The sequence below is a fragment of the Crinia signifera genome, chromosome 1, assembly GCF_055691185.1.
Source record: "Crinia signifera chromosome 1, ASM5569118v1, whole genome shotgun sequence".
Taxonomy (NCBI): Eukaryota; Metazoa; Chordata; class Amphibia; order Anura; family Myobatrachidae; genus Crinia; species Crinia signifera.
The window spans coordinates 405,465,865-405,480,372 of record NC_139217.1 but is presented as its reverse complement, the minus strand read 5'-3'; the positions used below and the strand labels follow the sequence as shown (position 1 = coordinate 405,480,372).

Genomic DNA, 14,508 nt, shown 5'->3' with positions numbered 1-14,508 from the left:
GACTTTTTGTAGCCACACACGACCCTGCACATGTAATCTCATTGTTATACAGACTTCTCCAGAACTCAAATAATGATATATCTTCAACATTTACCCGAGCTTGGGAATGAGACTTAGATTTAATGATCTCCAACAAAGACTGGGAATCTATATTTCTCAAGGCTCACAGAAGCTCTGTTTGTATTCAGACTAGAGAAACCCAGTACAAAATAATCATGCAATGGTACAGACATTTATCTAACATATCATGTGGAACTTTCTTACACATATGGTGGGAATGCCCACTCATTAAACCCTTCTGGGCTGATATTATTAAAATATCACAGGACATACTCTGTACCTCCCTCCCCACATGTCCCACCTTTTTGTTGCTAAAACTCTCCTCCACTTCGCTCTCTTTATATAAAACCTCATTGCTTAGAATTTTAGGTAATTCTGCAAGAGCTACAATACCAGCACTGTGGAGATCCTCCTACACGTACTGTAAATCCTGTTTTGCCACAGTCGATAAACATTCAAATTTTGCTGCCGCCTGGCTTTTTTTGGCTGGACTATAAGATTCCACCGATGTATAAAGACTCAAGCAGAGTAACTCAGTACTCAGTACTTTTCTAGACTATACTAGCTTTCAACTGCTTATATTTATGTCTTTTCAGCCCTGGGAAGGGTCAGTCTCCCCTCTTCTTCTTTCCTTCACACTAGTCTATTTCCCCAATCTTCTTTCACCTCATTTTGATTGTACTATTTGATTACTTATAATCCATGTCACTCAGTCTCTGCATCTCTTCAAATTTAATCAGCATGTCGATTTGCGAGGACTCTATTTGAAGTGTTCATTTTATTACCCATTGTGTGAAAATGTTTGTCTCGCTGCGTCGAGATATGGTGACTAATCTTTTGTTTTCTTAGATTGTAATCACTCCAGACTCTTATTTCTGTTACTTCTTTTAATTCTCAATAAAACAGATTATACAAAAATAATAGGATAGCTGCTGATCGCCTTCTGCAGCCTCTGGATGCAGAGAATGGTGCTGTTGGGTCTTTGTTGACCCCTGGCCCGACCAGATCTCCTTAATGGAGACGGACTGGAGCTTGGAGTTGTGTGTCCTGACATTTGAGATGCTGCAGATGAATGAGCGTCTCCCTTGTTGCATGCTCTTGCGCCTCCATTAGCCTAATTATTATAGCCTGGTGCTGGCCCTGTAACTCCATTAGTGTTAGGAATCTAGATTCAAAATTAAGGAGGTCACTTCTAATGTTGCAATCAAAATTGTGCATTGAATAAACCTCAGCCACAAGACGAGTGGTTGCCGAATATAGACGGTACTTGTGCCTGCCCACTTCCGGAATGTTTTGCAGCTTGTTGGTTACAAGCCGTCTGACTGGCTGCATGGTGGGCCCCTCGTTTTCATCACGTTCTGTGTACGGCTTGTGCGGCTTTAGAGTACTGAATTGTGGGGTTGGTGCTGCCTGATGTTGTGGTGTGCCAGAAGGGGAAGAAATTGGCATTAGATGTAGGGTAATGGTTTCCTCCTTTTCCTGTAATTAGATGGCCTGTGAATGTCCATTGATCTTCCCTACTGCGTATGAGAAAAGTTTAGTTAGTTTATGGGTACATGAATAATCAAAAATTTAAAAAAAACATTGTACTGATGTTTTTTTAAAGTGTAAACAAAAAAACGTAGTTAGAATAAGATGCACTACAAAAGGCAAATACATACATGTATGTCACTCATAATCACTTTTTGCCTACATTACAATCTAAATGTAATACATTTGACACTGAAAAATATATATAATGTTGTTTATAATAATTTGGAGTTACAGGAGGATGAGAAATATGGTTTAGTTAGATTCTTAATGACCACTAAAAGTAAACTACCACTGTGCTACAGGTTAATTAGGTTACACCACCAGAATACATGTCATTTATTTACCATGCACCAGCATCAACATTGCATTTACAGTGTCATACCCCTTTCACATCGCAGACACGGTTTAAAAACCGGTATTTTAAAACGGTAATTAAAACGGGTCAGAGCCTTAACAGTGACCCAGATTACCGTTTTAAATACCGGTTAAGTGTCATTCACATAGCACTTGAAACGTTTCATCCAGAACACGTTTCAAGTGCTATGTGAGAGCCACTGTGGGTTGTGTCGGGGGGGGGGGGGTGGATCACGGGGAAGCTAGAGGGGGGCACAGGCCGCACTCCCTGCTATTGGACGGTACAGAAGCTGCTGTCGCTGAAGGACAGCACCACGCACACCGGCCTGTCATCAGAGAACCTGTGTCACACACCTGTCCCCCTGGATTTTCTCTGCTCTTTGCACAGCCACTGACAGCTGAAGGCGAGTATATGGAGGAGCAGCAGCTTGTTGGTTGCGTACGGGTATCGAGTCCAGGTTGCGGGGTGCTTGTGGTCTGTAGCTTGCAGGGGAGATGTGTGCCGCGCGTGTGTGTACGGCAGCATATGTGTGCGATTAGAAGTTATTGGTGATTAGGCAGTGACAGAGAGCTTCCACTGTACTCCGCTATAGTCTAGGTTGAAGCCGTAAAAAATATTACCATAATGATGGTCTCACTCCTATCAGTGTGGTCGGTAAATGAAAAAGTTCACTGACATTTTTAAGTAGTTTTATTTACAGCCCTGTTATACTCCCGCCACGTCCTGCAGTGCTCACCCCGCCGCTGTCAGCGTAATGGGAAGAACACAATGACAATGCCCCGTCCTACTGTATATACAGATGTGGCTGTCATACACACGTGGTGTCAGTGCCAATCTGCTGCTGCTGCCTGCTGGCCTTACACTGCGGGAGAGGATGCGGCGGGTGGGACCGGGGACAACATACTCTGGTCATATATAATATCTCAGTCTGTATTGTACCCCCGGACTGTGGCTTTAAGGATGAGCTCAGCGGCGGCGGGGGAGGTGTCCCGTAGAGGTGCTGCGCCAGTGGTGCACACCTGGACACCACTGGCGCGCACCTATTGTATAGCAGTGGGATTGTGTGTCCTGTGTGACATATAGGAGGGGAGGGGGCGCCACAAATTGTGCTTGTGCTTGTGTTGTTTGCCTGAAATACCGTTTCAGACAAACTGTACACATTCACATTGCACAAAAAACGGCAAGGAACCGTGTAGGACTCTGCTTTTTACACGGTTCGAAATGCCAGTTAATTTAAAACGGTAAATTGCCTGTGGTGCATTCACAGTGCACCCTTAAACGTTTTAAAAAGGGAAAAAAACGGCAATATACCGTTTTAAAAGTGCGATGTGAAAGGGGTATCATCTACACCTTTCAGAGGTTGTGAAGTTGTAAACAATGCAGTTTTGCAAGTTAAAAGTGGGTCCATTCACATTTGTGAGAATATATGTGTAAAATAAAAAAATAAAAATAAAAAACATTTGGTTGCTTCTTTTAAATGTGCTGTTAAGGTAGACATATGTACCTCCAACTGGTGTGGAATGCGTGGTTTCGTGAGGCGGAGTTCTTACGATCTGCACTGACGGAGCAGGCACCAACACTGAAATCTAGCGTGGTGGAGAAACTTGTGTTGACGAACCTATAGGAGTAAAATTGTGTAAATGGAATTTTTTTTACAGTACACATAACCGAAGCCATTGTTTTAAAAATGTTACCTGCCAATTGTTCCACCTCGGAGGCTGTATCTTCTGCAGGTGGGATAGACACGGTTTCTGACCTCCGTGATGCTGCTGAAATTGAGATATATACAGACTATTTTGTCCCTTTAATAATCTGCGACATGAAGAAATTTGTGACTTTGTGCTCAAATTTAATTGCAATTTACCCTATACTGTACATGAATGCTACAGATGTGTCATCATTGTCGATGGCAAATGTGTTTTTTTCTGTGTAATTATTGTAATATCCTTTTTCTAAATATTTTCTCATTGTTAATTTATTTTAATTTTTTTAATTAAATTACAATTTAGAAAGTACAATATGGATACATCTTTGAAAGCCACTCCGAAACACTACCATTTTAATTTTAAAGTAACCTTTACATTGTGACTTTATGGGCAAATTGTGTATAAAATTGTAAACTGATTTGATTTCAGGTTGCAAACATTCAGGGGCGGATCCAGGAGATAATGACAGGGGGGGCACCATAATAGGAAAGGGTTTGGGAGGGTGTTAGCGTTGCCAGTGTACGTGCTAAGAGAGCAGCGAGAGAGAGAGCAGAGAGATGGTGGGAATGGGATTAAAAATAGGTCCTGGCGTTTAAAGTAAACAGGCCCACCTGGGCGTCCAAAGTGAAGGATGTAGTTGTGCGCTCGCTGAAGATGCGCTCCAGGAAAAGGGGTGTGGCCACTCACCTTTGAATATTACCGGCCTCTACAAACGGCATAAAAAAATAGCCGTCGGGCTGTGGGACTTCTACATACAGGGATTGGACACCGCTTATATATATATAGGTGAGCAATACATCAATCTGTACGGTCCCTACTTTCACTCTGCAAGTGATAAAATGTAAACCATTACTGCCTATTGTGACACTAGACTTTGCCAACGAACACTATTTGCGTGTCCTGCTTACATGCTAAAGGATTGGCTTTTTCACTATATCGGCTTATTACCCTTGAATGTGCGGACCTCCCTAATATATACTGAACTACTACTGCTGATAAATATATGCTGCTTCTTTCACGATTGCACCAAAATCTGGAGACCCCATATATAAAATACAATTTTTATCTTGTGTGTATATGTATCAAAAGCTTTTAATTTTGTAAAGTTGTTACAATTTAAACAGTGTGTCCGGTTCTACTTTTGTTCAGCAGATACACTCAGCAACCTATTTACCCAGCAGCGCAAAGCACCATAATTGTCTTTTTTTATTACTAACATCATACCTCCCAACATAAGACGAATGGGAAGCGGGAGTTTTGGGGGGCATGGCCTTGCGGCAAGGGTACGTGGCCTATACTCAAGACACTCCTGCGAGGCCATGCCCCCATTTTACCGCTGTGGGGGCAGGGCCAGCGGCTCTGTGAGCGGCTGGCCATGCCCCCAGCCACTCTGCCTGCAGGAATATAGACTGTGGACAGGGAGGACTCCCAACTGCCCTCCGCCGACAGTTGGGAGGGATGCTAACATGGACATTACCAATATCACTCAAGACATGGTGCATCAGAATATATGACACCAGGTGGACAGATTTACACTGCTGGAAACAGCGCCTTCATCATGGTTTCATACTGCTTGTAGGCAATAGTAGAAGGGGTAGCACCCCCTGACCTCTGCCTCATTCGCCATCTTAGTTTTAACAAGGCACTTCTTATCATAAAAGCACTTCTTGCAGTTAAGTGTGCGCCGCACGAACCCCATTGCATTCATTGCCTTTTCCACAAGACAGTCTTAAGAGTGGTGGAGACCTTCCCAGATTGTGGGCCAAAAAGATGATGGCGGTGCCTCAGAAGCACAGTAACCATGGCCACACTCTCTGCATGCCTACAATTGACCATGCACCGTGCCCGAAGCATGGTGCAGCCTGCAGAGCTCCGAGCCTAGGACACAGAGGGGCTCGGCGCTCTGCAGGATGCACTTTGCAGTGTGTGCTCCGGAACTGACCGTAAAGGCTGAAGGAGCTGGAGGACGATCCAGTGACGCAGGTGATGGTAACTAATCGTAATGGGGACGGGGTAGGGGGAGGTCTGGTGCTGGCAGGCGGAGATATGGCGCTGTGCCGCTGGGGGCCCGGATTGTAGGTCAGTCCCGGGCCCCAACATTTCTGGTGGTGGCCCTGGGTGAGCTAGTTAATTTATAAGAAAGGTGTTTCACCACAGGTGATGGTAATCATACATTACCAGGGAAGCTCAGGAACAGAGAATTTTTCTCCCTCACGGAGAGGGTCAGGCTGGCTGCACAGAGGGAGCAGCAGCTGCAGCACAGCAGCAGGTACTCCCTTCTGTGCCGCAGTGTAAATGGGCAGGTGAGGCTGCGGGCAGCCGCCTCTAGGTGGCGTGGTACACACGTTACTATAGCAATGAAACGTCAGCGCAGCGCGACTCCAGGCTCGCCGCCGTCACTGATCCGGGCGGAGTCGGACCGCCCGATGAAATCAACGTGGGGAGAAGAGAACACTACCGCGTAGTCATTACCGCTGCTGTTGCTGGTTGCAGGGCGGAGGAAGTAGTGCGTGAGTGTAGCAGCAGCGATGTTATGTATCGGTCTGCTCTCGGTGGGACGCGCAGTGCGGTGCTAGTGTGATGAGCAGAGCTGTGTGTAGGAATGGCACGCCGCCTGACAGCTGATACCAGAGAGTAGCAGCGTGTGATGCTTGTGTGTGAAGCGCCGCGGTAGTAACACTCAGGAATGATGGAGCTTCCCCAGCCCCCTGTACCGCGCCGCTGAGTTACAGCATTAACCCCCTCACCACCCACTCGCTGCTTCTGCTGGTGGCGGCGGATTACCACTGCGCTGTCCCTGCACCTAGGGCACATGCTGGGCCAAACACACACTTTCCTCCATGTCTGAAAGCGCCACCGGGGGCGACACCCCGAGGTTCTTTGTGGGTTGTGAGGAGTCTGAGGATGGTCTGGACCAAAGTAAAGTGGAACATTTGGGAAATCAGTTTGACAACATTGAGGAAGACGACGATGATGATGATGAAGAATATGACTCTGTATGTATAGCCCCCTCCTTTTATCCTCATAATATTGTGGGTGTGTGGTGGTGGGGGGTATTCTAGTCCACTTATTTACCAACCCTAACCCCACATGGCATGAGCGCTAGATAATGTTTTTTGAAATCATGTTTGTGTCATCATGTGCCTGGCGCCCTTGTTACAGGTCACTGGGTAATTTGGGCATATTTGATTTTTTATGGTCATTGTGTAATGCACATCACTGCCCCACAGTGCTGGATTGTGGGGAAAACGGAGTAGATAAATCTAGGGGTATGCAGTCACAAAGTCGCCATTCAGTGTTGACAGCAGAATGTTAACATTTGATGATGTCATCATGCATTAATGCTGATACTTGCAGAATGTCAACATTGACAATGTTTACAGTGTTGACATTTGCACAGCTTCCACACTTAAAGCCCCCATACACTAGGCCAGGGGTTCTTAAACTATTTTGCTCTGGGACCCCATCAGACAATAAAAATTAATACAGGACCCCAGCAAGTTACTACTGAATGTGTGATCAGTGAAGTGAAGTGACTGCTTTTGTGACAGGTACACACCAGGACGACCCGCTCACGATGCACATCGTGAGCGGGTCGTCAGTGTCTCGTCCGACCCGCTCACGATGACGCGGGAGGGCACGACCCGCTCACGATGTGCACCGTGAGCGGGTCCGATCCGATGGCGACCCGCACCCGGTTCTATGGTCGTCATTGAGATCCTACCTGCAGCAGGTAGGATCTCAATAACGACCGACCGACCCGCGGGACCGCGCATCGGATCGGAATCGCTCCACACCAGGTCAGAAAAGGGCCCAATCAGCACACAATCTACATCCGATTGATCGGAATTGGATCTAGATTGTGCTGATCGGGCCCTAGTCGTCCTGGTGTGTACCTAGCATAAGGCAGTGAGTAATGGAGGGGACAGGGGGGGGGATGGAAGAGGGAAGCAGTGGGTGTTTACTTAATGAGTTATACCTTGTCCCCCTCCACAGACACATTAGCCTAACAATCAGCAACATGGAGTTGTGACCCCATGCTGAGGTGGTCGGGACCCACTTTGGGGGTCAGGAACCACAGTTTGAGAACCGCTGCACTAGGCCAAGGTATTGCATGCGATACCTCAGCAAGTGACTCGGCAGCTTCCTGGCTGGCGGTTGGATCGAATGCAGTACTTTTGCATAGGATATATTGCATGTGATCCCAGCACGGGACTGCGGATCGCAATGGGAGACAAAACACATACAATTTGCCACACTTCACTTGATTTATCAGCCCGATCTTTCGAAGTAGGGTGAAAAGCGCAGTGTATGCCAGCTTTAGGGTTACGGAGAGAATAAGAACAAAAACAGCATGTCAACAGTTTAATAATATTGACAAGCTGAACGTCGTCATTCTGAACCTGTACACATGATCAGTGTTGACATCACAACCATCGTGATTGTCTACTAAAGAGAACCAAAACTTCTGGCCGCCAGTCCATCATAATGTCCCAATCCTCGGATGGCTGGGCATGGGAATTGGGCATTTTTACATGTTTCAATTTCTGGATTCTGTAATGGATCACCAATCATCGATGAAGATGGAGCCACAGATGTATGTGGCCATTAGACATACAAGGTAGATGGAATAAATGCAGATGGTAAACTAAGGGAAAGGTGGGTTATGCTGGTTAGCAAAGAATGTAGTGGATTTAGTGTAGGTACTGGTGGTTATTTCTACAAACAATTAATTTAACACCAATTTAATATTTGTCCCTGACAAAAAAAAACAAAAAAACGGAGATTCAGATGCCAAAGTGTGGTCACTGTTTCATTTTTAGTAAATTGTCATCTGGATATAACATACCTGTTTTGTAGTGATCACGCCCATGTGAGTCAGACTGGCCGGAATGGGACCAAACACCCGCCCTTCTGCTGTCTGAAGTGAACGTCACTAACAGTGGATGTTAAGCAATAGTATAGAAAACATCACCATGGTAACCATACATATAAGTTTAACATGTGAATAATACAAAAATTGTCAAAAAAATTAAATAAAAGATAATTATCAGAATGCTAAAAATGAAATCTGTTCCTATAAACCCAGAGGCGCAATCACATCTAAAGGTGCGTACACACGGGGCAATATGATCGCTGGCAATATATTGTTAGCAATATATTGCTCAGCAATCATATTGCCCCGTGTCCCGTTTTCATCTGCGACCAGAGATGGTTGCAGATGAAAATTTAAACACTGCTGGGTGAAGAGGCAGGGGAAGTCGCTGGTCAGAGGAGCATGCTCTTTCAGGGGCTGAAAACGGGAGCGCGCACCCGGCGATTTATCGATGGTGCACACTCCAATCACTGGCAATATGGTCGCTCAGCGACCATATTCCCAGCGATTTCAGCCCCTATCGCCCCCGTGTGTACACAGCATTAGTGATATTTTCACATTGCAAAAGCTGGAGACCCTCGATACCTCCTCTAATATCATCTGGGAAAGCATGGCATTTTTTAGAAAGTAAGTACTCTTTGAACAGTGTCAGGTACTGAACGATTGACTGTATTCCTACCTCCTCTGTTGGAGGCAGGAAATCGGGATCTTCAGCTTTTGCAATGTGAATCCAGGTGGATCCATCTATTGCTTGACTCCACTGTTAGTGACGTTTACTTCAGCCAGCGGAAGGGTGGGTGTTTGGTTCCATTCCAGCCAATCTAACTCACATGGGTGTGAATTTTATTTCTCAACTTGTTAATACATGGCCCTGGAGCCTGAGGCATTTATGGTGCAGTGTTCTTGTACCTGTGTTTTGTATCATATACGGTTGATGGTGTCTAGACGACCATGCTTAATTGAACGCATCTCGTTAAATGCCTATAGATAGTTGACAGTGTCTAGATCAGGGATGGGGGAACCTTTTGGCCCTCCAGTTGTTGTTGAACTGCACATCCCAGCATGCCCTGGTACACTTTCGCTATTTGGCCATACTAAAACTGTTGCAGGGCATGCTGGGATGTGTAGTTCGAACAACAGCTGGAAGGCCAAAGGTTCCCCACCCCTGGTCTAGATCAACTGTAACGCAAGCATTAAGTCATTGGGAACGTAATCGATAGTCCTCAAGTCGGCATGAGTTTTTCAAGTTTTTTGCTTTAGACCAACTTGGTTTATACTTTACTACCCAAGTGGGCATAGCATTAGATTATAATAGTGTACCGAAGTACCGTGCCCACAGCATGGCGAGCATAGCCTGTACACTTATTTGTTGACGTATGAAGACATAGCCACCAAAAAAAGGTGAAAAACGCATGTTGACCTTGTGATTGTCGATCACGCTCCTGTCGACCTAATGTTTGCATCTAACGTTTGTTAGTCAATCGAGACGTGGTTGACTATCTATAGGCGTCTAACTAGACATGAGTAAGTAACACAAGACATTTTTTCCCCCAGCTCACTGAATAGTATTAGTAACCAATCTTGAACACTACATAATATAATTCAGAGATATTGGTTACATATACCTGCGCAGGTGTATGATATGCCCCCAAGCCAAATCAAGGCTTCTCTGTATATTAGGGGTCCCTAGTGCTATATCTAGGTGCAGGGTGCGGCACCTCAAAAACTATCATAAGCTAGGAAGCCCAGTGCGGCACACCAGTATATGTAACCAATATCTCTGAATTCTATTTTCATGTAGTGTTCAAGATTGGTTACTAATACCATTCAGTGAGCTGAGGGAAAAAATTTCTTGTTTTACTTACTCAGTATTAACCCCTCCCTCATGCACCTAAGTAATATTACTGAACTAATTGAGCATCTACCACTATCTGTATGTCTAACTAGACATGTTTGACTAGATCAGTGGTAGCCAACTCCGGTCCTCGAGATCTACCAACAGTTCACGGTTTCTAGATTACCTAGCTGGGGCACAGGTGCACTCATCGCTGACTGACACATTATAAATGATCCACAGGTGGAGCTAAATACTTCACTTATGATTCTGTGAGGAGACCTGGAAAACGTTAACTGTTGGTAGCTCTCGAGGACTGGAGTTGGCTACCCCTGGACTAGATGGTTGAACTAGACTCAGTGGAACCGCTATAACATAACTGTTATGTGGATTGTAAGGCACCTTTGTACAATGACTTGTCAGAGAGGAATGAAAAAAATTAATATTGTAACTATTGGTTGTAGTTATTCCTCCGAGGCTTTTACTCAGGGCCGGCCTTAGGTATAGGCAAACTAGGCAATTGCCTAGGGCATTTGGAATGCCTGGGGGCATCAACAGCTTCTGCTGATTAAAATGATATGCAGCATGCCTATATTCTGTGTGTGAGTGAGGCTGTATCTGCATATGAAATAGTGTATTCATGGAAATCACTGTAACATAGCATTCCGTATGCAGGTACAGCCACAGTCGCACACAGAATATAGGCATGCTGCATATAATTTTAATCATCGGAAGCTCCTTGTGTGTGCTGGTCATAACATTGCAAATAAGACGAATTTTCAGCAAAAAAGGCAACCAACGTTAGCAGAACTGTAATGGGCATTATGTGTGTCATGTGTATAAGGGCATTAATAATGTGCAACATATGTGTAAGGGGCATTATATGTGTCATTATGTGTATGAAGGGCATTAATAAAGGTTGGCATAATGTGTAAGGGGCATTATGGTTATAAGGACATTAATAATGTGTGTCATGTGTAAGGGGCATTACTGTGTGGTATTATCAGGGGTGCCGAGAGAAAGAGCTAGGGGGTACAAATTACCCAGGCCAAAGTCTGATGGGAGGGCCCAGTGGGGGCCCCGGGCTCCCTCCCCTTAAGTGGCAGCAGCAGCTGCAGCTCTTCTCCTCTGCCCAGCACACACTGCTTTCTGCTGGGTTGCAGTGTGGCCATGGAGGTGGTTAAAATACAATATTTTCTCAGGATTTTGTTTCTAAGGGTATAATGTGAATAATGTGAGGAGTAATGTATATAAGGTAAAGTGGTACTACAGTGTGATGTAACGTGAATAAGGGACACCATCACATGATATAATGTGAATAAAGTTGCACTACTGTGTGGCATAATTTGAATTGGGGGTAAAATTGTGTGGCCATGCCCCTTCCCAGCGAGAACACACCCCTGTTTGGGCTGCACACCAAATGTGTGCACTGTTTCTATTTAAAATATTGCGGGTAGGAGCACCCAAATGATGACTGCTATGATGAGGGTTGATGGTGCTGGGAAAGGGGAGCAGGGTCAGAGGCGGAACTAGTGGCGGTGCTAGGGGGCACCAGCCAAAATCTTGCCTAGGGCGCCATTTAGGCTAGGGCCGGCTCTGCTTTTACTGTCTTTCCTCACACAGTTACTGCTGCTATTTGACCAGTTGATTAGAACACTGCACAATAATGCATAAAGGGGCAAAGTTAATTACTGCTAAATAGATTCTCCCACGGCCATGACCATTCACCCTTACTAGTACTTGGACAAACCAGAGCAGAGCAAGGAAGTAAAATTACTTTTTTTCTTTTTCCATGCAGCGTAAATATTAGCTGCTTTTGCATGTGCCGTAGCTCCATAATTCTATACTTTATTTTTGCAGTGTGCTGCAAATTAAGCTTGGGTTTGGAAACGTCCTTCTTAAATCTAAATCTCACATTGTAACCCTTTCAAGCCCAACGTCTAGTCAGGCTCAACAGCCCAAGCGCTAGTGGCAGATCTAAAGGTGATTAATAAGAACATTAACATCAATCAACATCCAATGAAGACCATTTAAAAAAAAAAAAAGACAATTAATTGAAACATTTTAACCATTTGAATTGCAAAAGGTGAAATGACTCCCACGTGCAGTGCAGCATGGTTCTGCCAAGGTGCTCAGTAATTCATTTTGCATTTCTCTCAGCTCCGAGTCAAAAAAACAAAAGTAAAGGTGCCCATAAACGTTACAATTATTGCATACAATATTGTATACAATATCGCATCGCATCTCATCGATTTTGCGATGAGATGAGATCTAGTACAAAAAGTATGTGCAGCACATACTTTTTGTACTAGATCTCATCTAATCGCAAAATCGATGAGATGCGATATTGTATACAATATTTATTGTATGCAATAATTGTAACGTGTATGGGCAATAAGTGCTGCCACCATCTGCTCTCACACATACATAGTCACACAGGGAAGCAGTTGAAAGGTCGACTTGACAATGGTTAACGCATGAAAGATTGACAAGTTTTTCTTAATTTTTGGGGGGACTTTTTCATACTTTGCCGTGGACCACAGTTGGGAATGGTAAAGTGTGCCGAGCAAAGCTATGCAGTATTTGGGGGTACATGTTGACATTGACACAAAATGGGAAACTCATGTCTATTTTCATGTGTCAGCCTTTTCCACGTCGACCTTTCACATGTGTTGACCTTCTGGCCAAATAGACCTATTGCATGATGACCTTGTGTATATCGAACTGTTTGTTGTTGACCTATTGACTGTCTACCTAGACACTGTAGACATTTAAGTCCACGCCCGTCATACAAACCACACCCATATATACCCAGAACAACCCACTTTTGGCTGATCCTCCTTCTTAGATCTACAGAACTGGTCTCTCCAGTGAACAGTGGAGCAGTTGGGAAGCCCAGTATAATGTCACTAATTCCTAGTGAATTGACCATGTAGATCCGGCATGTCCAACCTTGGCCCTCCAGCTGTTATGAAACTACAAGTCCCATCATGCCTTGCCACCGTTTTGCTATCAGGGACTGCTAAAACTATTGCAAGGCATGCTGGGATGTCTAGTTTCACAACAGCTGGATGGCCAAGGTTGGACATGCCTGATGTGGAGTCTACTTCTAGGATAACTTGGTAAATGTTCTCTATAGAGGTTATGTATGCTTAAGGAGATGTATTCAATTGTCCCGGATGCCAGCTTTTTTTTTTTATTTTTTTTGCTTTCCTCAGTGCATACAGTGGGGCAGATGTATTAAGCTTGGTGAAGTTATAATGCATCAGCCAATCAACACCTGCCATTTTTCAAACACAGCTGGTTTGTTATCACCTTCCACTTTTTTATCACTTCACCAGGCTTAATACATCTGCCCCACTATTTACCGTGGGGCAGATGTATTTGGTCTTTGGTATTTATGTGAAATTTGGTCCGTATTTTAAAAAATATGTTTAGATCTTTGTTATGGGTTATAAACTTGCCTATTGTTTTATTCCGCAATGTAAATTTTGTTTTTGTGTTTTGTTCTAGCCACCAGAAAGGCAGATTGTGGTGGGAATTTGCGCTATGGCCAAAAAATCCAAATCGAAACCCATGAGTGAAATATTGGAGCGCCTGTCCTTATTCAAGTACATTACTGTAGTTATAATCGAAGAAGATGTTATATTAAATGAATCTGTGGAAAATTGGCCACTGTGTGATTGCCTCATATCCTTCCACTCCAAAGGTACAGTTCCAGTCAGTCGTCATATCTAGCCATGAATAATTGTATTTCTATAGAATGCTGACCTAGACGTTATAGCAGCAATTTAAATATTAATCTTGCGTGCCGTCGGCGAGCAGTCCTCCCAGCACAGGTTAGCTGCCGTCAGCGGTAATTACATCTGTTAACCTTTCCATCAGATGTGCTGCTCACACAGTGACTCACCCCTATACACATTCCCCGTTTCTAATCAGTCTGTCCTTTATGACTGGACCTTTTCATTTTACCAACCTCACAATTTTATAGTTTTTCATTTTGGGATGTGTAAAATGTATTTAACCTCTTCAGAGACCTTAAAGCTAAGTTTTTGTTTGCACGTCTCAATTAGTGCTGGAATAGCTTGCCGGTAGAGTATTTAAAATAAGTTAATTCATGTTGAGAAAGGATCATATAGTATTG

The 14,508-nt window shown here is 44.3% G+C and overlaps 1 protein-coding gene and 1 long non-coding RNA gene across 13 annotated transcripts in view; one reads left to right on the top strand and one right to left on the bottom strand.

Annotated features, from left to right (window-relative positions):
- Window positions 1-216: 216 nt before the first annotated feature.
- LOC146016293 (uncharacterized) lies at window positions 217-5,989 on the bottom strand. Its single transcript, XR_014449193.1, has 4 exons — window positions 5,833-5,989; window positions 3,643-3,717; window positions 3,453-3,566; window positions 217-1,580 (listed from the first exon to the last, which is right to left on the bottom strand). It is a non-coding gene; the product is annotated as an uncharacterized LOC146016293 (long non-coding RNA).
- Window positions 5,990-6,033: 44 nt separating this feature from the next.
- PPIP5K2 (diphosphoinositol pentakisphosphate kinase 2) overlaps window positions 6,034-14,508 on the top strand; it is a 70,577-nt gene continuing 62,102 nt past the window's right edge. For 6 of the 12 annotated variants that reach the window (XM_083151714.1, XM_083151713.1, XM_083151711.1 and 3 more), the window contains exons 1-2: window positions 6,034-6,650; window positions 13,878-14,073. In XM_083151714.1, the coding sequence (XP_083007840.1) occupies window positions 6,495-6,650; window positions 13,878-14,073 (352 nt within the window). In that variant the 5' untranslated portion in view covers window positions 6,034-6,494. The remainder of the gene's footprint in view (window positions 6,651-13,877; window positions 14,074-14,508) is intronic. The other 6 variants (XM_083151719.1, XM_083151718.1, XM_083151716.1 and 3 more) reach the window with 1 other exon arrangement.